The following is a 24,385-nucleotide window of genomic DNA, read 5'->3' as shown; positions in this document are numbered from 1 at the left end:
GTATGTTGTGCCCCAACCTAGTAAAGGCATCTTTCAAAAAACCCTTAATGGGGAAAGACATGATGTTCTTACTAAGATCAGAAACAAGATAATGATAGACATTCCTACTACTTCTATTCAACCTTGTATTGGAGATTCAAGCCAGGGCAATCAGGTACAAAAAATAAAAGGCATCCAACTTAGAGAACAAAGTATAACTATATTCATAGATGAATGATCTTTATACTGAATTTCTTAGGATTTTCTGTATATAACTATCTAAACTAATAAATGAGTTCAGCAAGGCTGCAGGACAAAATAAGAAATTAATTGCAGAAGGAGTAGGCAATTAGTCTATCAATTAAGATGTCCCGGTCCTACACTGGAATGGCTGCGTTTGACTCCCACCTCTGGTTCCTGACTCCAACTTTCCACCAGAGCAAACCCTGGGAAGCATCAGTGATGGCTCAAGTAAACAGGTTCCTCTCACATTTGTGGGAGACCTCGATTGTATAACAGGCTCTGGCTAATACAGGCATTTGAGGATTGAACCAGTGGATAGGAGCTCTCTCTCTTCCTCTCAAAGAAAAAAATATATTCCTATATACTTGCAATGCGCAACCTGGACATGAGATTAAGAAATTCCATTCACAACAGCACCTCCCTCCAAAAAAAAAAAAAAAGGAATAAAGTTAATGAAAATACAAAACGTATATTCTGAGCTACAAAATGTGATTGGAAGAAATTAAGATGTAAATAAAGGGGGAAATGTCCCATGTTCACAGATCAGAAGAATATCATTATGCTGGCAATACTCCCCAAACCGACTTACAGATTCAGTGTAATCTCTATCAATAATCAGTCCCAGCTAACTTTTATAGAAGCTCATGTGGAGTCGCAAGAAGAGTCAAAACAATCCTACAAAAGTATGGATGTATATTTCAATTTTTAAAAACACTTACTGGAAAACTGATGTTATAGATCACTGACTTATCAAACCTACCTAAGGTTTGATGACCCTATCCAGAACTCATGGGGCACAACAAAGTGACAGTAATAGAGACAGGGTGTCAGTGCTAGTAACATTGGCATGAGGACATATAGATCAACTGACTAAAAATCAAGGCTTGGTGATAACAGCTAAAGGCTACAGAGTTTCTTGCTGAGGTGACAAAAATGTTCTAAAATTGTGATGTCTGCACGTACCTGAATGAACTTAAAATTGGAAGGGTCTTGGAGAATTGTACCTCATCCACAGTAAGTGAATACCACCTATGACATCCCTAACTAGTTTTTACCTTCATTGCTTCTTCCTGAACATCACTTTTTTCCCCACTGTGTAGCCGCAGTGACCAAAACAGTTCTGGTTCCCAGTAAGCCTTAGTAATTACTAGTTGACTGATGTCTTATGTAGACCAATTAAGGTAGCTCCAACTAAGAGTCATTTTCCTTACAGTGGTAAAACCTTCCCTGCTTATAGTTCTTCTCAGTGAACATAATGCTCCCCTGATAAAGACACAGAAGGAATTCCTATATATGTGTTATATTTTAAGCACTTAATGTTATATAGGTCATCCATGAATTTCTCAATATAGCCAGTTGTTTTGTTCTTTAACCATAGGTTTGGAAAACCCTGGGAGACATCCTTCCTCATTTTTTCTTTGGTCCACCAGGAGGGAGAGAAAGAAATCAACTGGGAGACCAGGAAAAGCACCTGGCTCCTGGCTCCTGCCATCGGATCAGCGCGGTGCGCCGGCCGCAGCGCGCCGGCCGCGGCGGCCATTGGAGGGTGAATCAACGGCAAAAGGAAGACCTTTCTCTCTGTCTCTCTCTCTCTCTCACTGTCCACTCGGCCTGTCAAAAAAAAAAAAAAAAAAAAAAAAAAAAGAAATCAACTGATCTTCCAATTGCTGGTTCACTCCCCAAATGGCTACAAGAACCAAGACTGGGCCAATCTAAAGCCATAAGCCAGGAACTCCATCCTGGTCTCCCATCTGAGTGGTCCTCAGGGGCCCAAGTACTTAGGTCATCTTCTGATGCGTTCTCAGACACGTCAGTAGGAACCTGGATTGGAAGTGGAATAGCCAGGACTTGAACCAGCACTCCAATATGGGTACTAGCATTGCAAGCAGCGGCTTAATGAAATGTACAACGCTGGCCCCAGCAACTTTTTTTTTTTGAATGAATGAATGGCCCATTCCTATGACATTGTTTTCCTCCTCACAATCCTGTTTGGTTTTCTCAATACTAAAGTTTGTCAGTGTCCTTCCAAACCTGGCATCTGGAAACAATATCTAACTGCTTAAGCTGTGTACAGTTGGGTAAATAATTGCTGGTTGAATGAATGAATGACAAGTACAGAAGATTATGGGAATATTTAGTCCTTTAATATGTGTCCTTTAATACAGCTTAAGACTGCATAAACTTCTTGGCAGCTTTTTCACTGTTAAATCTTACAGGCTTTGAGATCAAATATACCCCATGGCTCTTTTTTCATGTGAAACACTGCCAAATCTCTTTCCTATATTTATACAATTGATTCTCAGGGGCTAAAAGAACATTGCATTTATCCCTGCTGAATTTAAATTTAATCTCCTAAATCATCAATCTCTCTAGTTGATCACTTCCATTGACACATAAATTTGCTCAATCACTCAAGGAGCTTCTACATTTAAAACATAAAAAGTAAAAACAAAACAAAACAAAAACAAAAAAAAACAAACATTCTTAATGCCTCTTCCTCCTCGTCTTTTTCCTCACAAAAAACTCTCAAAAAGGTTGACTATGTAAGTGAACTTCCTCATCTTTTTACTCAACCTAGCACCAGTTAAAACTGACTTTAAGCATACAAAATCTTCCACTGCTGTAAAAACACTATAGATCCATCTTTCTATGCTCTTATTAATTGTTCATATGGCAGCATTCAGCACTGTTGATTTTGGTTTCCTTTACGTAATTCCTGTTTTGGCTCAGATGGCCCATGGCACCATTTTCTCAATATTTTTCCTTCTGTCTCCTTTGCTGATTTCTCCTTTTCTAATTTGATCTTTACATTTCTAAACTCCTTACACTGGGATCCTGGGGTTTTCCCCCTCTCTCCATTTAATCACTTTCCATGTTCATTTTTTTAAAAAAAGATTTGAGAGGTAGAGTTACAGAGGGAGAACCAAGGATCTTCCATCTGCTGGTTCACTCCTCAAATGGCCACAACGGCTGGAGCTGGGACAATCTGAAGCAAGGAGCTTCTTTCGAGTCTCTCACACTGGCGCAGGGGCCCAAGGACTTGGGCCATCTTCTGCTGCTTTCCCAGGCCATAGCAGAGAGCTGGATCAGAAGTGGAGCAGCCAAGACTAGAACTGGCACCCATGAGGGATGCCGGCACTGAAGGCAATGGCTTTACCTGCTTCACCACAGTGCCAGCCCCCTATGATCTGTTAACACTGTTTTCAATACCTTCTTAAGTTGATGACTCCCGAACAATTAAGCCCAGACCATTCTTCTGATTTCTAGTGTCTCTATTCAACCTCCTACTCTCCATTTCCACTTGGATAGTTCCTGGAGAATTTAACATCGATAATGTTTCTTCCCAAATCTGTTTACAAATGAGCCGCCCCCCTTCTAAATCATACTCATTTCTATCTACCTAAGTTTTGTTCAGAAAAAGGAGAAATATAAAATTTCTTAGATCAATCAGCAGTAACTGTAGATCTTGTTTCCAAAATATAAGTCAAATTTACTTTGTCTCCACCCTGAACTAATTCACTATTATTTCTCATTGAGATTACACCAGACTCCTAAATACCAACTAGACAATTCGTGTGGTATACAGCCTCATCTTAAATGTCCTTCTTTACTTCTGTTTTTGATTATGATGGAATAGCTTGTTAGAGATCGATGCTCACATTGAAAGCAAGGCCATACAAAAATGAAACTACTACCAAAAAGACCCACCACTGACTAGTATTGCAGTGAAACTGCTAAGGATATTAGCCTTTGAGTAAACCAGTGGATGGGCGATTTCCCTGTCTTTCTGCCTTTCAATAAAGTCAAACTAAAAAAACTTTCTCAGTTTTGATTTCTAGCACTGTAAATACTGACAGATGGAATTCATATAAACATTTGTTTTGATAACAAAACGTATGACATCAGAAAAATGACTTTGCAGGGCCAGCACTGTGGCATAGTGGGTGAAGCCAGTGCCTGCAGTGCTGGCATCCCATATGGGCGGCTGTTCCACTTCTGATCCAGCTCTCTGCTATGGCTTGGGAAAGCAGTGGAAGATGGCCCCAGTGTTTGGGCCCCTGAACCCACATGGGAGATGCAGAAGCAGCTCCTGGCTTCGGACTGGCACAGCTCTCTCTGGCCATTATAACTATTTGGGGAGTGAGCCAGCAGACGGAAGCTCTCTCTGCCTCTGCCTCTCTAACTCTTTCAAATAAATAAATCTTTAAAAAAAAAAAAAAAAAGACTTTGCAGACCAAAAGAAGGCCTGAAAACAAAATCACAATAGAAATAGAGTGAGCCTGATCTTACAAGCATCAGACAAGGGCTTTGAAAGAACTACGAATATATTTTTTAAAAACAGAGAGGGGGCAAGCATTTGCTTAGTGGTTGAGCTGCCTATATCCCCTACTGAAGTGCCTGGGTTTAAGTCCCTCTTCTACTTCCAATCCAACTTCCTGCTAATGTGCAAACTGAAAGGCTAAGGTGACAGTTGAAGTATGTATGTTCCTGCCATTCTTGTGGAAGACCCAGATGGAGTTCTTGGCTTTGGACTGGCCCAGTCTCAGCTATAGGGAGTGATCCAGTGGATGGAAGTTCCCTAATTCTGTGTCTGCCTTCAAACAATTTTTAAAAAAGATTTATTAATTGAAAGGTCTTCTATCCTTTGTTTCACTCCCCAAGTGACTGTGAAAGCCAGAGTTGAGCTGATCCTAAGCCAGGAGCTTCTTCCGGGTCTCCCACGCAGGTGCAGGGGCCCAAGCACTTAGGCCATCTTCTACTGCTTTCCCAGGCCATAGCAGAGAGCTGGACCAGAGGTAGAGTAGCTGGAGCGCCCACACCTGATGCCGGGGCTGTAGGCTGGGGCTTTAACCCATTGTGCCACAGTGCCAGCCCCTCAAACTTTTTTTTAAAAAAATAAAATACATGGGGGACCAGCGCTGTGGCATAGTAAGCTAAGCCTTTGGGCGCCAGTATGTGTCCTGGCTGCTCCTCTTCTGATCCAGCTCTCTTTTTATGGCTTAGGGAAGGCAGTGGAGGATGGCTCAGGTGCTTGGGCCTTTCCAATCATGTGGGAGATCTGGGAGAGGCTCCTGGCTTTAGATCAGCCCAGCTCCAACCATTGCGGCCAACTGGGGAGTGAACTAGTGGATGGAGGATCTTATCTCTATCTCTCCTTCTCTCTGTAACTCTACCTCTCAAATAAAGACACATGCCAACTTAGAAACAACACATAAAAGTATGCAGAAGTTCAAAGAATTAGAAGTGAAATTAAGAATGTGATAGGTCTTGGGGCCGGCGCTATGGCGCAGCAGGTTAGAACCCTGGCATTCCATATTGGCGCCAGGTCTACTCCCGGCTGCTCCTCTTCCAATCCAGCTCTCTGCTATGGCCTGGGAAGGCAGTAGAAGATGGCCCAAGTGCTTGGGCCCCTGCACCCCTGTGGGAGACCCGGAGGAAGCTCCTGGCTGCTGGCTTTGGATAGGCTCAGTTCCAGCTGTTGCGGCCATCTGGGGAGTGAACCAGCGATGGAAGCCCTCTCTGTCTCTACCTAACTCTTTCAAATAAATCTTTTTTTTAAAAAAGGAATTTGATAGGTCTAAGAGATTACACAGTGAAGAATGGATAATAAACCGGAAAAACATACACAAAAGAGGATGGAAATATGGATAAAAGCATGAAAACGTATGCAACACTGAGGACATGATTAGCTTGAGAGAGAGAAAGCAGAGGAGGCAATATTGAACAGATTACTGAAAATGGAGAAGCTTCTAAAACGGATAAAAATATCACTCCATGGATTCAAGTTCTACAAATCACAAGCAGCACAAATGCAAAGAACACATCAAATCACAGTAGAACTGCTGACAATCAAAGACAATCATAAGTGTTTTAAGGCCCTAGCATTATTTAAAATAAAATATTACTTGGACCACTTAGATTGTCAGATCAAGGAAGCATGCTTAATCTCTAGAAAATCACTAAAGAACGATTTTTGAAAGCTGTATCTATCAAATTACTAAAGAAAAAAGAATAAGAAAAAATCTGAGCCAAAAGAAGTCAAATAGCAAAAGGAACATAAAACAGGTAAGTCACATATGTTTTATGTTTACTCATAAAAAATTACATGTTGCTTAGAAGAGACAAGTACTTGGATACTGTTCCAGGCTCCTGGCTTCAGCCTGGTCCAGCCTTGGGTGTTATAGCTATTTGGGAAGTGAAACAGCAGATGAAAGATCTGCCTTTCCCACCCCCAACTCTGCCCTTCAGATTATATATATATATATATATATATATATATATATATATACTTTAAAATAATGAAATAAGTATTTTAATTTGAATGACTGCTGACCCCAATGATGTAGCTATCCATTTCAAAAAATAAGCAAAAAAAAAAAAAAAAAAATAAAGACAACAGAAATAAAAATGATGCAGAAAACTGACAAATGGAGGTTAATAAAATAAAGGTATGATAAAAATGAATAAACTGTCCATACTGGGAAGGAAAAAGTAGCTTATACTAAAGCTACTTACATATACCAACTAGGCAGTAAGATATAAACAATTAAAGATCTAAAACTCAGGAATTTTTAATTTTCCCTAAAATTTCAAAAAATTAACCAAAACTAAAAGGAGATGAAAGAGCTGTATATCTTTAAATAACTGAATCTGTAAATCTAAACCTGCCCAGTCTCCATGCCCAGATGGCTCCACTGATGAACTATTAGACTAATTTTACACAAATGTTCAGAAAGAACACTGCCCAATTCCTTTTAAGAGGTCAGAGTAACCTTGATAACAAAATCAATTTAAAAAAAAAAACCCACCAGTTAAATTTCCTCAGAGGCACATTTTTTCCTTTAAATGGTATGTATGTTTTACTTTGTATAAGAAATCTTTGCCTATTCTACTATATATATATATATATATAGAGAGAGAGAGAGAGAGAGAGAGAGAGAGAGAGAAGCGAACACTTTATTGTCTTTCAAATTTAGGTTAAATAAGGAGGCCATTAACTATCTCCATTTTGTGTTCCTACATAAAAGAACTGAAACCTAATTTAAGAACAGCCACTTTTCAACCAATTTCCAGGCAGCCAAATAATTCTACCACGCTCAAAACAGATGCCTAGCAGTAGCTGATCAGGTGATTTCTCTACTTTGCTCCTGTGTCTGGCCTATAAAAGCTCATGCTGCTGGATGAAGCCCACTGAACCTTTTAGTTTCGAATGCCCAATCATGACTTTTTCTTTACTCAAATTATTAAATTTAATGTGTCTTAGAATTCTTTTAACAGGTTATAATCCATTAAGAATTTCGGATTTTGTGTAAATGGAGGTGAAGATCTGTTTTTCCCATCTGTAAATATGAACAAGTGAGTGCCACTGCCCTGACTCATGCTAAAGACATTAGCAGTTTTACAAACTGCTCCTGTACAAATGTCAACCCAGTGAGAGAGGAAAATAAGTTATGTACTTTTCTGCCTATGTATTGCACTTCTGTAAGTGTACTTGAAAATAAACTGTTTGAATATAAAAATGATTTTTAAAAGGTACACTGAGTTACATTATTTTTTAAACTGACATTACTTTCTCATTCCATTTAAGGTAGATTCAAAATTTGGGCACTATCTACCTTATCTCCTGCAACCTCTCCTTCTTGCCCATTTCATTCCTTTTAATTCCTTAACCACACTAATTCTTTCCTCCCTCAGAGCCTTTGCATACGCTAACCCCTGCACTTTCTGATCATTCCTCAGAGAGCTAGCTCTTTCTCATTCTTTCCAATCAACCTGCATAAAGCTGCCGCTCTTCCATATGTTGTATCTCAGGTCACTACAGGAATTGCCCTTATTAACAACTTGAAATAGTTTTGCCTTTTGTCTGTCTTTCCATTAGAATGTATGCTGGAGCTGGCACTGTGACACAGTGGGTTAAGTTGCCAACTGTCTGCACCAACAGCATCCCACATGGGTGCTGGTTTGAGTCCCGGCTGCTCCACTTCCAATCCAGCTTCTTGCTGATGTGCCTGCGAAAGCAGCAGCAGATGGCCTGAGACCAGGATGAAGCTCTTGGCTGCAGTCTCACCCAGCTCTAGCTGTTATGGCCATTTGGCAAGTGGACCAGTGGATGGAAGAGTTCTTTTTCTCTCTGCCTCTGCTTCTCTACCTTTCAAATAAATAAATCTTTTTTTAAAAAAAGTATGTTCCATGAGGACAGGGATTTAATTGTCTTGGTTTAGTTACTGTCTCAAGATTTAGCACATTGTCTAGTAAGTACTGAATAATTTCTGAATGAATGAGAGAACAGCTGCCAGTTGTTCCATATCTAATGAGTCTTTAAATTTTCTGATAAATGATATCAGTTATTACTGCCAAACCCCATTTTACCTATGGATTTTATTTGGACCCCTTCTTTATTTCCATTTGCTTATTCATCCATGCATTAAAAAAATCCTTGTCATTTATTATGTGCAGCCATACACACATATAAAATTAAAGATGAATAAGCCATGTTCTTTGTTTTTAAGAATCTCATCATTTATCAATAGTTTTATCATGCATTGATTTTCCTTATCTCTATCAAATTAACTCAAACATAAGCAAAAACTTACATCAAGATGCTGAAATGAAAAGATGTGCCCTTCTGAAATAGTCTAGTACATCTATCAAAAAAGGAAATCCAGGTAATTATAGATCACTTTTTTCCTTAGTGAATCCCTGTTGACTCTTAGCCATCACATCCTTTTCCTAAAATGTTTACAACACGTTTTAAATTTGGTATACTGTAATAAATTGCAATAAATTATCACCGGGGCTTCATGTCAAAATTATCAGGGCAGGAGTTTGGGCTAGTGGTTAAGGGGCTGATTAAGATAACCCATGTCCCACATGGGAAAACACCGGTTTGATCCCTGGCTCCAGCTTCCTGTTAATGTAGGCCTTAGGAAGCAGTGTGATTGAGTTCCTGGCTATCAGCTTTGCCTCCTCAGCCATTGCTGTCGTTTGGGGAATGAACCAATGGATAGGGAGCTTCTCTCAAAATAAATAAGCACGGGTTGGTGTTGTGGGATAGTGTGTTAAAACAGCAGCCACCAGTTCAAGTAGCTGTTCCACTTCCAATCCAGCTCCCTGCTAATGTGCCTGGGAAAGCAGTGAAAGATGGTCCAAGTGCTTGGGCCTTGCAACCATGTGGGAGACCCAGAAGAAGCTCCTGTCTTCAGCCTGGCCCAGCCCCATCCATTGCAGCCATTTGGGGAGTCAATCAGTGGATAGAAGCTCTCTCTTTCTGTCTCTAACTCTGCCTTTCAAATAAACCTTAAAAAATAAAAATCGTCTGACCATGCATTTCTCAGAACATATCCCTGTCACACACACATAAAATTAGCTTCCTCTACAGTATGAATTATGAAAATCCATCAACAACATAATTGCTTTGACTTGTTTTTAATTCCAATATTCAATTTTGATTCAAATACTACTTAAGGGAAAATGCAAATTCTGTGTATTTAGTGAAATCGGTGTCAGTGGAAAAAAACTGGCAATCTCCAGTGCAGACTGGTTTATTCCATATAAATGTAAGGAAGAACTTTCTAGTAGGTAGAGCTAACTACCAGTGCAGTGGGCTGCCTTGCTAATCAGGAAGCTCTTCAGGCCATCTACCCCAGGAGGAAGCACAAAGTCCTGATTTGGGAGGCAACATTGATTTCATTGATTTATGAAGTGCCTCTCTAACTGTAGAGAGTACCTATATATGTTATGTTTAAATTTCCAATCCGTAGCGGACCAATACTTCTACATAATACAAAAAGATCACATATTTAGATACCCTGGCAATGTCAAACTGTTTTAAATATTTCTAAATGTTTACTTTTTAAAAATTATTTCAGAAGCAGAGACTGGGGGGAAGGGGGGGGCGGAAAGTGAGGAGAGAGAGAGAAACTCTTAATCTGCTATTTCACTTTGCAAATCCCCACAACAGCAAGGAACTAGGGGCTTAGCCAGCCCAAAGCCAAGAGCCAGAAACTCAATCCAGATTTCCCATGTAGATGGCAGGGACCCAAATTACTTAAGCCATCACCACTACCTCTCAGGGTCTGCATTAATAGGAAGCTAGAATCTGGAGCCAGAGCTCAGAATCAAAACCCAGGTATTTTGATATGGGAAATGGGCCTCTTAACTGGTATACTAAATTACACCCCTAAATATTTACTTTTGTTTTTAATTTGTTGCACACAGGTAACAAAATGTGATCTGGTACAACCAGCAAACTATACTCTGAGAAGTGCTAGAATAGCTTATAAGAAATCTCTAAGGTTCTATGGTTTTTCAAATTTACCTAGTCTTGTCTTCCCACCTTCTACACTCATTGGACATTAACACCAAACTGCAGATTTCAACAACTAATTTCTTTTTTCAGTAATTTAGAAAAAGCAATAATCTAAAAGATATGAGCCTGAAAGCATTGGGTTGAGGTTTGTTTCTTCTTTTTTAAAACTGCATTAATCTTTTACTTTACTAAAATGAAATAGTACAATTCACTTATAAAAACTTTTCTGAATGTTCATTTAAAACTAGTTAGAGGCTGGCATTGTTGCACAGTGAATTAAGCCACTGCCTGCAATACTGGCATCTCATAAGAACACAAGTTCAAGTCCTGACTGCTCTACTTCTGATCCAGTTTTCTGTTAATGCACCTGGAAAAAGCAGAGGAAGATGGCCCAAGTGCTTAGTTCTAGGTTCCTGGCTGGCCTGGCCCAGCCCCAACAACGGGGGGAGTGAACCAGTGAATGGAAGATATCTCTCTCTTCCCCTGTCTCTTCAACTAACTCTGCCTTTCAAATAAATAAAAATTTTTTAAGAAACTAGTTACAAAAACTCTATTTTCAGCCATTTCCCACACCTAATTTTCTGGGTGTCAGTGTCTTTGTGAAGGTTGATAATAAAATGTGTAAAAAATTAGAGCTAATCACACATTTGAAATTCCAAATTTGTTCTACCAGCTGGTAGCAAAACCAACAAAGTTGCTTGGGGTGGGGGTGACACACTGATGAATTTCACAAGCATCAGGTGGAGGATTTAAGAATTTTCAAGTACCTTAATGCATTCCAAGAACCTCAAAGCAAATACAGTGAAGAATTATAAAAAGGGGAGGCAAAATGAAGACTTGCCATTCTATTTCCCCAAATATGTTTGGTTCTTTCTCCAAGGGCACTAAGATATTTTTGTTTAAATCTATTATCTTACCCTCGTTAAAAACAAAACAACTTCTTTTTTTTTGGACAGGCAGAGTGGACAGAGAGAAAGGTCTTCCTTTGCCGTTGGTTCACCCTCCAATGGCTGCCGCGGCTGGCGCACTGTGGCCGGCGCACCGCGCTGATCCGAAGGCAGGAGCCAGGTGCTTCTCCTGGTCTCCCATGGGGTGCTGGGCCCAAGCACTTGGGCCATCCTCCACTGTCTTCCCGGGCCATAGCAGAGAGCTGGCCTGAAAGAGGGGTAACTGGGACAGAATCCGGTGCCCCGACAGGGACTAGAACCGGTGTGCCGGCGCCGCAGGCGGAGGATTAGCCTAGTGAGCCGGGGCGCCGACCACTTTCCTTTTCAAAAGATAACTTTCAGATTTATGGGTTATCATCTCCCAATTCCATCATGATCATGTTATCTCCCCTGCCAGGTAAGTATCCAATTCCATCATACACAGTAGTTTCACTATTTCTTGATTCTCTTTACATTCGATAGAGCAGATGAGAATGGGTGAGTTTTAGGAAGTCCATGAACTCTGAAATTTCAAATGTTTTCAATATTGGAAGAATGACCAGTTATATGGAGAAAAGCATCCGCAGTATCAATACATTTTTAGAGGTTAAAATAACCTAGAGATTTTAAAAACATTTTTCTCAAGTCAAAACTGATATTAATACAAACAGGATACAAGATTCTCCACTAACAGAATAGGTATAAAATGTTATTATATTAAATCATGTGTATACAAATGACCTTAGAAATAAATTTGTTAAATTTTTCCTTCTGTCTTTGAGAGCAAGAAAGAGAGGTAGGACTCCCATCTACTTGTTCACATCACCCCAAATACTTGCAATGGATGGGACTGGTCCAAGCCAAAGCCAGTAACTCAATCCAAGGCTCCCATGTGGGTAGCAGAGACCCAATAACATTAGCTGTATCCCAGAGTGTGCATTAGTAGGAATGTTGTAACCAAGGGTAGAGCAGGGACTCAAAGCCACACATTCCATTCTAGAATGTAGGCATCCCAACCATTAGCCAAATGCCTGCACTCTCATTTTATAGATGTCAAAACAGACATTTGGAGAAGTTAGAGAATCAATGGCCACAATACTAGCGAGCAGGCAGAATCCAGGGGGAAAAAAAAAAAGAAAGCTGGTCTCCTATTCCCTCCCATGCAGTCAGATGGAAGGATATTAACAAGCATACTACAATGAATACTCCCATCTTGAAAAATGCAGAAATTCTTCAAACACTACTGGTTCCTAAGATAGACAAACATTTTCTATTTTACAAAAGGTATCTAAAAATACAATTCAGATCCTGCATCCTTGCAACAGCACAATCAACAACCTGTCAATCATCTGAAAGACATGAGTGCTTAACTCTCCTGCAATCAGTCAGACGTGGGTATCACTTGACCGGGGGACAAAGGCTCTTCAGGAGACCGAAGGCTTCCAGGAGGCACTTAAACACATTTCTTTTTTAAGCGCAATTACTCTGACACCATATGATGAAAAGTAAATTAGTTGAATGGATCTTCCAGTAATTGTTGAAGCTGTTTATAGAAATTTTAAGCAAAACCTCTTTGCAAAGTTTATTCTCTTGTTTATTCACACTGAAGAACAGTAAGTGCAAGAACCACCAGAGATGATGTTCAGGGAAAGATTTTATTGTATATAATTAAGTGAGAAAGCTGAAAAAGAATGTCTTATTTTGTTGTCAGACTGGATAGGAATCCAAAATTTAAGTTTTTCCAAAATAATTAAAAAACAAAGTCTGTAAAAATTAGAATCCCAGAAACCCGTCACTCTTCTCCCCCCTTTGACTTCTGAAATACAGTGCAACTCTCTACCATCTGTTATTTTAAAGCTGAAACAGTAATGAACATATGGGCTTTCTCTCTCAAGCAGCTGTAGTGTAGTTAAAGTTATAATAATTGTCTTTCTGTAAGATAAATTTACATTAAAAACCTGGCCAGTTAAAAACAAATGGCTCAGCCTCAGAGCCTTCCAGAATAAAATTAAGAAATTCTGAATCATCTACGACATTATGTTCAGAGATTTAGAGGAAATCCTCCAAATTTTGTGTTGCTATGTTTTAGGTTAAATAACTACAAGATGCCCAAGTCAGTTTATCCAGCCACAGTACACAACTCATGTTTTCTTCCTTGATCAATATGGTAAGAGTTCAAGTACTCATAAATAAAAACCAGTAACTACGATCTTGAAAACTGATGGTATAAATCTACTACTCCTACGGGCAACTGAATGACCATTTATCAGCAAAATTCCAGTATATATGGCAGATACTTCCATCTCAATTATCTGTCTTTTATAACAGGTAGAAGTAAACAGGAAGGAATTCACAGCATATTCTGATCCAAATTTTATAAGAAATAGAATTTCTACCTACCTTTATCTGGGTGATTCAAAATCATGATTCTCCTGTGAGCTGTTCTAATCTTGGCCTTACCAGCAGATGGGCTGTAAAAAGAAATTAAACTGCTTGTAATAAATAGTGCCAAATGCAGATTATAAATTAACAGTTTACATAGGTTTCAAGAAATTAAAAACTAATGAGAATTTCACCATCTTGTGGACAACTATGAAATTACAACTTTTAACTTCATTTCACTAACCACCAAAACAAATCATTGATTCAATGCTACATGTATTTTGCTTCAATTCTTTTTAAATTCCGTCCTCATTTTGAAACAATTTAAAGAAACAACACAAGGCCAGTGTCGTGGCTCACTAGGCTAGTCCTCCACCTGTGGCGCCAGCACTCAGGGTTCTTGTTCCGGTTGGGGCGCCGGATTCTGTCCCGGTTGCCCCTCTTCCAGGCCAGGTCTCTGCTGTGGCCCGGGGAAGGCAGTGGAGGATGGCCCAAGTGCTTGGGCCCTGCACCCACACGGGAGTCCAGGAGGAAGCACCTGGCTCCTGGCTTCAGATCGGCACAGTGCGCCGGCCATAGCAGCCATTTGGGGGGTGAGCCAACAGAAAAAGGAAGACCTTTCTGTGTCTCTCTCTCACTGTCTAACTGTGCCTGTCAAAACAAAACAAAAACAACGTAGGTTAATGGGGTCACTATCTGCAGATTAGAGTACAAATTATTTTGAGGGAAAGCAGTATATATCATATAGGAAACTGGTATCTGGATTCTAGAACTAAACTGCTAGGTTTTAAAAGAAGCATTGTCATTTTGCATTGAGTAACCTTGCTCAAAGTTTTAGACATATTTGTGAGGCACAGAAGCAGAAACAGAGAGCTCTCACCTGCTGGTCCTCTACCCAATTGCCCCCAACAGCTAGAGCTGGGATAGGGCCACAATCCAAGTCACCCAACATGGGTGGCAAGAACCCAATTGTCACCACTGCTACCTTCGAGGGTCTGCATAAGCAAGAAGCTGGAGTCAGGAGTCAGATCCGGGCACTGCACCCAGGTACTTCAATGTAGAATGTGGGTGCCTTAGCCACTATGCTAAAATTCCACTCCATCACATTTTTAACTCTATGTGATTCAGTCTCATCATTATAAAAAGCACAACAGCGTATTAGTTGTGGACTGTAAGAATTAAGGAGTTGATGCATGTAAAGTGTTAGAACAGCAAATGCTCCATGGACAATGTAAGCTAATATTCATGAAACATGTATTATAACTTAAATTAATCTAATACCTCTTAAACAATTCAGAAGCATTATAATGAGTATTGATTAAATCAAAAGAAACTCCCAGGTCTGCAGAAGTTGCTTTGCTCTTCAAAATGGACCTAGAATGCTACCCATTAAGTTCTTCAATCTGTTTTGAACATGCTACCAGTTGGCAATCCTTGATTCTGCTAAGTGTTGCAGTTTCTTACCAGTTACTTGTTACCTCTAAGCTTTGTGGCTAAATAACAGATCACTAAGCATGTTAAAATGAACTATTAATTACCTTATAAGCACATAAAATATTCTTTTATTTACAAAATGAGTAAGTCTTCTCATATAAGGACTTAAAAGTATTCATTTTGGCTGTCTGGTCTTTTACGGAACCATTTAAACTCATTTTTTGGCTTATAGTTACCTTGCAGACAATCAGACTTGTATGTCTGATTATAGACGACTGCTGGATATCGAGAAAATAACCATTAAATACTGTACCAGGCCTATGAACACAATATTGTTCACCTGCTTATTAAGAAATGAGAAACACATTACTTTGAAAGACTCTAGTATGATTTAGTTTTCTGTGGCTCACCTACATTTATCATTCCTTTTTCAAGTGCTCTATATTGCAACTTTCCTTTATTAGTTACATTTTTGGTATGTATTTGACATGTCTTCCTAGGTAGATTCTAAATTACTTAACAGCAGGAGTTATGCTTTATATTTTAATAGAATATCTAGGATTATATATGCAACAGGTGCTCAATATACCACGCTCTAAAAGAAAATAACTGTACAAGTTAAACTCCTTAGAAGAACCATCTATACATTAGTAAGTACTACCATATAAAGGACTAACATTACTGAAACAAAAGTTTAATTTAAAAAAAAAAATGAAGCTTTAAAAACCTGATTTTAGGGACAGGCATTTAGCGCAATAGTTAAGATGCTACTTGGGATACTCAGGTATCCTGGACCAGAGTGCTTGGTTTGAGTACTGGCTCCATTTCTAATTCTAGCTTCCTGCCAACATGCATCCTGTGAAGCAACAAAGAGGTAATACTTCTAGTATTGGGGTTCCTTCCACCCATATGGGAGACCCAGACTGAGTCCCTGGCTCCTGGTTTCAACCTGGCCCATCCTTGGCTGCTGTGGGCATTTGGAGGTGAACCAGCAGATAGAACATTTCTTCCTCTCTGCCTTTCAAATAAAATTAAAATGAGTAATTAAAAACCTTATTTTATAAAGGTCACTGAATGGGGTCCACTCATGACAATGTGAATTCAGAAAGAAAGCAAATTTCCACTGTACATTCTTTTAAAGGATAGATGGTAATTCGCATTTTATTCTGGATATTACATCTTAATTGAGCACATATAATCTGAAAGTGATTTCAGCCAAAATTATCCTTGAAGATCAATTACATTTATATATATAAATTCTAAATATACATATATATAGTTTTTTATATATATATGTGTATATATATATATATATATATAAAACAAACAGCACTCATGGTTTTGTACATCAAACTCCATCATAGACACTGAGGTCTGCCAACCACTGAACTAGATTAAAGTAAAACACATCAGGAAGGAAAGCCCAAGTATAGGAATTCAAACATTCTGTTTTAAGATAAAAATAATCAAATTCCTAGTGGTGAGCTTTGGGGATGAGAAGTATTCCCATTGCCTACAGGTTTTATTCCTTTTTTGCTCTTCCTATGTTAAGTCTCTAGGACCTTAATACATTTTAATACATTTGTTATTGTGAAGCTAGAAGAACCCTAGAATATAGTAGCAGTATACTTCCAATATATAATTTCAGCATGAAATTCAAAATCCATCTTTAAACATCAAGTTACCTAGATCAGGGAATTCAAATGTTGTCCCCTGGAATGCAGTTGGCACGCAGTGGGGAATGGGGTATATGGAACTGAATAATGTCCCCTAACCTTGTGACATATGAGCAGTTTGATGTTACCTTTTTTATTATTGGGTTTTTGAAAACCACGGAGTTAAAATGCTCCAGAGGCATTTTTTAGAAAGCCTGAAAATCACAAATGTGTATCATTTCAGATAATACCGGGTACAGTTTTCTGTGGGGAGCAACTCGGACTATACTGTTACTGGAATTAAGACTTATTCTATGCATCTGCTCTCCCACAATATGGCGCTGGGAGAGAAGAAAACAGCTTCTACACAGCTGCCTCCAGTTCAGCCAATAAACTGTAGGACTTGCTCCTGATTGGAGGAGAGCAGCGTACTCGGCGTGTGGGCAGCCGAGTTGGGATTGGCAGAGGAGGACTATAAAGGAGGAGAGAGACGGCATGCACCAGGAACATCTAAGGGGAACATCTATCTGAAGGAACACCTGTGCAGCCCCCGAGAGAGCCGGCCGGCGGTGTGCCGCTCCCCTGCGGAAGTGGGGAAAGTGGCCAGGGGGAACCGCCCTTCCACGGAGGTGGAGGGACAGTAGCCAACCCGGGAAGAACCAGCAGCAAACCCGGGGAGGGCCGAGCAGACGAAAGAACAGCGCAGGGTCCTGTGTCGTTCCTCCACGAAGATGGGGAGCGACATTTTCCAGGGCATCTCAGGAAAATATTTCACTTTTTTTTGTTACAGACATGAGTTACAGTAGAGAAAACTATTTTTCAAGGAAAAACAAAGATTCAAAATGTATATTAGTAAACAACCACCATTACATGCAATATAAAATATGTGGAATCAACTAGTAGCACACAGAATTTTTTAATGAAGTAGCAGCAGGACCATTTTGCCTTTATCTACTTGTCATATACAGAGTCAATGGTCACAGAAAGTGGAACCAAAGCAATGTATCCGAATCTAGAAGTGTCTTGTTATAATCACAACTGCCTGCTGAAAGACAAGGCAGATAAGCTTTACTTTTCCCATCTAAAATTTAGGGACAAGCATTTAGCTACTGTTTTCAAGACAGAGCTAGAAGAGAAGAGCCAACATTAATTCAGAACCTGTTACTTGCTAGGCATTTCTCCAAAAAGACATCACTGTATCATTCTTATCCTATCCTAATAAGAAACTATTATTAATTCCAATTCCAAAATGAAGACACTGAAATACAGAAAAGCTAAAAATAACTTGGCAAAGATGATATGACACAGTGCCTAAGTTGCAGAATGAGGATAAAGATCTATTTGCTTCACTGATATTTCTTGAGTAGTGACATAGTGCCATGTTTTGTCTTAAGAATCACACATACATTCACATCCTTTAATCTTCATAACAGCTTTATGCAATTAAACCAACATTATTTCTATTTTACAGATGATAAAACTGAGTCACAAAATCTATAGGTGGTAAAATTGGTATTCATAGCCAGAAACACCTGATAGGGGAGAGTCTGGGCTCTTACCACTGAGTTTTCCTTGTGAATTTTACATAGCTTTCAGTTTAATAGGATAGAAAATTATAATCGTGAATCTTAAGAGAACTCAAAATTCAATCAAGTCCTGTGCTAACGACAAAAGTGCCTTGGATGGTATTGATATCCTCAAGGACCTTGATTTGTTAAGATTTTTATATTTTACTTATTTGAAAGGCAGAGTTAGAGAAAGAGAAAGACACAGAGATCTTCACTCACTGATTCACTCCCCAAATGTCCGCAACAGCCAGAACTGGGCAGATCCAGAGCCAGAATCCAGGAGCAGCTTCTAGGTCTCCCTCATGGGTGCAGCAGCCCAAAGTCTTGGGCCGCTGTCTGCAGCTTTTCCAGGTGCATTAGCACCTGGATCAGAAGCAGAGCAGCCAAGACTCGAATTAGTGCCCATATGGGATACTGGTGCTACAGGTGGTGGCTTTACCCATTATGCCACAGTGCCAGTCCCTGATGTTAGCTTTTACAACGTATTTCATACTCAAATTTCAAGACTATGAATGAGATATTATAAAGAGGCCAATACTTCAAGAAAAATAATGCCATTTTGCTAACATCAAACAAGGAATAGTAAGAAATACCGCTAACTTCCTGATCTGTTTCCCTTTATCTCCTATTTTCTGTTCTCTGAAAAGGGAAGGTATCATCACTTCCAGATTTAAATAAAGCACCAAGCAAAATTAAGTCTCTCCTCTTTTTCTCTTGCTAGGACATAAAAAATAAAGCGAAGTTTTGCTTTAGAAAGTATGCTGATATATAAGACATTAAAATTTTTGTCTGAGTTGAGTGTTTAGCCTAGTGGTTGAAACACCAATGTCTTACATCTGTGTACCTGGGTTGGATTCCCACCTCTGGCTCCAGACTCGAGCTTTCTGTTAAAACAAGACCCTGGAATGCAGCAGTGATGGCTCAAGTAACCGGGCTCCTGCAATGCATGTGGGAGACCTGGACTGAGTCACTGGCTCTTGGCTTTAGCTACAGTCCAGTCCTGCTCATTATTAGCATTTGGGGAATGCCCCAGTGGATGGGGAGAGTACTCTCGCATGTGCTCTATCTGCGTGCGTGTGTGCCTGCCTCTCAAAAATTCAAAAACATTTTCTCACCAATATAGGACCCTATTATTCACTCTGCTTAATTATGTTGATAGGAAAGATTTGTTGTGGGTAGCGCATTGTCAATGCCCACAAAAATATGAGAGTGGGCCCTACAGGAATACAGTTGAATTAAACATGAAATGGTAGTATTAAACCTTAAGTGATATCCCACAGCAATTATACTATCATTAATTTTCTCCTATATTATCCAGAGTTATACAATAAATGGATACCAGGGTGAACAGGCCAGTTGTCAAATCATATAAGCAGAAAAGAACCATGAAACAAGTCTTGCATTATAAATTAAAATGATAGTTATCAAACTTTAAAACTGAATCCAGAGAGAATCCAATGTCCCAACAGAGGATGTTTTTACCGAATTATATTTTCAGAATTGTAATAGTTTTTTTGTTAAAGAATCAAGACACATTAGAACTTTTCTTCCCCTCCCTTCCTAAGGCAGTACCCAAGGAGAGTGGGTACTCCCTTAGATTTGAGGTTTTGAAAAGTAAACATCTGATATATTCTCTTGTCCTCCTCCTTGTAAATTTAAGGAATGATAGCCTTATTGCAATATTTTTCCTTTTTTATGATAAACTTGGCCAAAGAACAAAATATTGGTTGTCCAGCATACCTACCTTACACCTAAAATAAGACTAGCTTCTCGCCTACTCATTTTCTGTTCAAATCCTCCTTTATAGTAGGATGAAAAACTCTGTATAGGAAAAGAAGAACAAGAGATAATTAGTTCCACGTATGAGACGGCATAAGCTCAACTGCATCACACAGCTGCAGTAAGAGCACTGCATTTTACTAGAAGTCAACTTGAGATTACAGGAGGGGAAAGTATCAGTGCTCCTTTTTTCAAGAAACTTTGACCAAGATGAACACTTAAATAGTAATTTTTAAATTTCAAAACACCAGTATTTCTACACCGAGATATAACTGAAGGGAACAACACACTGTTAGAAGACAAGCGTCTGAACTTGTTCTAAGGTCCGCCATACATTCCTTACTGGGTTACTTTGACCAAGTCATTTAACACTGACCTGGCAGACATCTTTTTGTCTTCTAGAGTGGCTGGTGAAGAAGGGGAGGAATTGACAAAGTAGAGTACATCAGGATAGCAAACAGGTAAGCCGAGAGAAGCTGGGAATCTTGATTATGAGGTCACAAGTTTAGAAGGGTATGAACAAGGTAGGGAGAGGAGATTTGAGAGGTAACAGGGTACAGATTGTGAAGGGTCTTGTAAGCAATGGAAAGAATTGAGGATCTTATTTTAAATAAAAGGAAAAGCCAGAGTACTGGAATAATAAGATCTGACTTTGTTTTGCAAGGATTACTCTAACTACTAACAATAATATAGGCAAGAGAGGTGGTGAAGAGTGGCCATATTGTGTATGTATTTTGAAAGCAGAGCTAACATGTGCTTGATTAACCACACATGGGATAAAAGAAAAAGGGAGAGATTAAGACTGATGTCAAAGAACACTGCTATGCGCTACTCAGACAATCCCCTTCACTAGCTTACTCCTCAAAGCTGGAGAGCTGCTGGTCAACAGCTCTCAGCTCTCATACTAGGGTAACTGGTTTCCCTGAAAAAAGTCAACCTCATATCCTTATCTTGAGCAGTCTTTATCAAATGACTAGGCATGGAGGTAGAGACACTGAAGTTCTTGAAGATTCAGTCCTTGGAATTACATATACTGACTTCTGAAGTGATGTCATTGAGTCTCATGCCTCCTCTTGCCCTAACTGAGACAACCACAATAAGCTGTCTCCACTTCGGAGGTCCTAGAGTACTGGTCTTTAAGTCTGCACTACAGCCTACCTTCCTTCCTTCTCTTCCTGATTCTAAGAATGCTCCCTCTCAAGCTTACGGCAGGTTAACCTGCATCTCAGTCTGCTTTTCAGAGAACTAAACTACACGGAAGATTTCACTGTTGCTGGCCTAAACTGCCAGACTGGAACTTAATGACTTATGGGAGGAGCAGCTGTTTGTTGTGGGTGATAGATACGAGAATGGTTTTGAATTTTTTAAGCTTTAAGTGTCTATTAAATATCTAAATGGAAGGTAAGTTTGACTTAGAGATAACATTGGCATCATCAGTGTACAGATGGCATTTGAAGGCACAAGACTGAATGAGATGGCCTAGGATAAGAAGTCCAAGGATTGAGCCCTACCTAAGATCTTATCATTTAGTGACACAGGAGTGGAGGGCAATCAGGAGAGGAGGCTGAGAGGTTCTGCAGTGAGGTAGGAGAAAAAGAAGCCAAAATAAGGAGGTGAAAGATGGTTTCAAACTCTTCTGACAGATAAAAATATGAGTTCAAATGGCTGGGTTTAGCAAAGAGGTCAAGGAAGTTGACAAGAGCTAAAGGGGATGAGAGTAAGAGTCTCATTAGAGTGAGTTTAAGACAGAATTCAAGGAGAGAAATGGAGGTAACAAGTAAAGACTATTTTCCAGAGCTCTAACTAGAGAAACAGGAAGTATGAACTGTTTATAGCAGGAAAATTATGGATATATGATTGCACACATACATGTTGCTAAAACAAGCAAGAAGAACAAGTTAAGGACAGTGTTCCCGAGGTATCCAAGCGAGATTAGTTCCAGGAAACATTTTCCCTTCCCTAACCTCAGGAATACCAAAACACAAAAATGCTTAAAAGTCTCTTACATAAAGTGGTGTAGTACTTGCACAGAACCTACACACATCTTCTTGCACACTTCAACTCACCTCTACCTTACTTATTATACCCAATACAATGTAAATAGCTTTATTGTAATGCAAGGAGAATGCAGAAGAGCCTGCACATATTCAGTATAGATACAATATTTTTTCTCAAATATTTTAATCTGCATTTGACTGAATACAGATGAAGAACCCAAAGATCCATAAAGTCGACTATATCTTTGCATAAAATAAAAATTAAAAGTATACATATCAAAATGTTATTTTAGGGGCCTGTGCTAATGCGTAGCGGGTAAAGCCGCTGCCTGCAGTAGTGGCATCCTATAAGGGCACCGATTTGAGTACCGGTTACACTTTGGAACATTCCTCAACACAATCAAGGGAATATAGGACAAACCCATGGCCAGCATCCTATTGCATGAGGAAAAGTTGGAAGCATTCCCAGTGGGATCCAGAATCAGATAAGATGCCCATTTTCACCACTGCTATTCAACACAGTCCTGGAAGTTTTAGCCAGAACCGTTAGACAAGAAAAAGAAATCAAAAGGATACATATTGGGAAGGAGGAAGTCCAAATCTCCCTAATTGCAGATGACATGATTCTATATATAGCAGATCCAAAAGACTCCACCAAGATACTATGGGAACTCAGAGAAGTGTTTGCTAAAGCAGCAGGATATAAAATCAATACACAAAACTCAACAGTGTTTTATATATACAGACAATGCCATGGCTGAGAAAGAACTTTTAAGATCAATCCCATTCACAATAGCTACCAAAAAAAAAAAAAATCAAATACCTTGGAATAAATTTAACGAATCATGTCAAATATCTCTAAGATGAAAATTTTAAAACATTAAAGAAGTAGAAGTTACAAAAAAATGGAAAAGTCTTCCATGCTCATGAATTGAAAGAATCAATATCAAAATATACATACTTCTGAAAGCAATTTAAAAATTCAATGTGATACACATCAAAATACCAACAACATTCTACTCGGATCTAGAAAAAAATGATGCTGAAATTCATATGGAAACACAGGTAACCTCAAATAGCTAAAGCAATCTTACACAACAACTAAAAAGCTGGAGGCATCACAATACTAGATTTCAAGGCATACTACAGGGTGGTTGTATCAAAACAACCTGGTACGGTTACAAAAACAGAAGGATAAAACAATGGAACACAACAGAAACCCCAGAAATCAATCAAGCATCTACAACCAACTTATATTTGACAAAGGAGCTAAAACCAATCCTAGGAACAAGGACAGTCTTCAAAGAATGGTGCTGGGAAAACTGGATTTCCACACACAGAAGTATGAAACTAGACCTACCTTATATAAAAATCTACTCAAAATGGAATAGAAACATAAATCTATGACCCAATACCATCAGATTATTAGAGAACACTGGGGAAACCCTGCAAGACATTGGCACAAAGAATTCTTGGAAAAGACCCCAGAGGCACAAACAATCAAGGCCAAAATTAACAAATGGGGTTATATCAAATTGATAAGTTTCTGCACTGCAAAAGAAACACTCAACAAAGTAAAGAAGCAACTGACAGAATGGGAGAATTTATTTGCAAACTATGCAACTGATAATAAATTAATAACCATAATATATAAAGAGATCAAGAAATTCCACAACAACAAAACAAACAACCCAGTTAAGAAATGGGCAAAGGACTTGGACATTTTTCAAAAGAGGCCCAGGAGTGTAGTGGAGGATGGTCCAGGTCCTTGGGCCCTGCACCTGCATGGGAGACTAGGAAGAAGCACCTGGCTCCTGGCTTCAGATCGGCGCAGCACGACCGCTGCAACACACCAGCCGTGGTGGCCACTTGGAGGGTGAACCAACAGAAAAAGGAAGACCTTTCTCTCTGTCTCTCTGTCTAACTCTGCCTGTCAAAAAAAAAAAAGGAAATCCAAATGGCTAACAGACACTTAAAAACATGCTCAGGATTCCTAGCCATCAGGGAAATGCAAATCAAAACCACAGTGAGGTTTCACCTCACCCAGTGAGAATGATTTCATTCAGAAATCAAAAATGCTGGAGAAGATGTGGGGGAAAAAGGTATACTAATC

General features: G+C 39.3%; 1 protein-coding gene across 1 annotated transcript in view; it reads right to left on the bottom strand.

Annotated features, from left to right (window-relative positions):
- The window catches only part of DNAJC15 (DnaJ heat shock protein family (Hsp40) member C15), a 72,862-nt gene that overhangs the window by 6,578 nt on the left and 41,899 nt on the right, over positions 1 to 24,385 (bottom strand). Inside the window, exons 4-5 of the mRNA XM_008260010.4 lie at positions 20,241 to 20,317; positions 13,858 to 13,928 (exon numbers count right to left, since the gene is read on the bottom strand). Coding sequence (XP_008258232.1) covers positions 13,858 to 13,928; positions 20,241 to 20,317 — 148 coding nt within the window. The remainder of the gene's footprint in view (positions 1 to 13,857; positions 13,929 to 20,240; positions 20,318 to 24,385) is intronic.

Source organism: Oryctolagus cuniculus, chromosome 9, assembly GCF_964237555.1.
Source record: "Oryctolagus cuniculus chromosome 9, mOryCun1.1, whole genome shotgun sequence".
Taxonomy (NCBI): domain Eukaryota; kingdom Metazoa; phylum Chordata; class Mammalia; order Lagomorpha; family Leporidae; genus Oryctolagus; species Oryctolagus cuniculus.
This window is presented reverse-complemented; position numbering and strand designations above follow the sequence as displayed.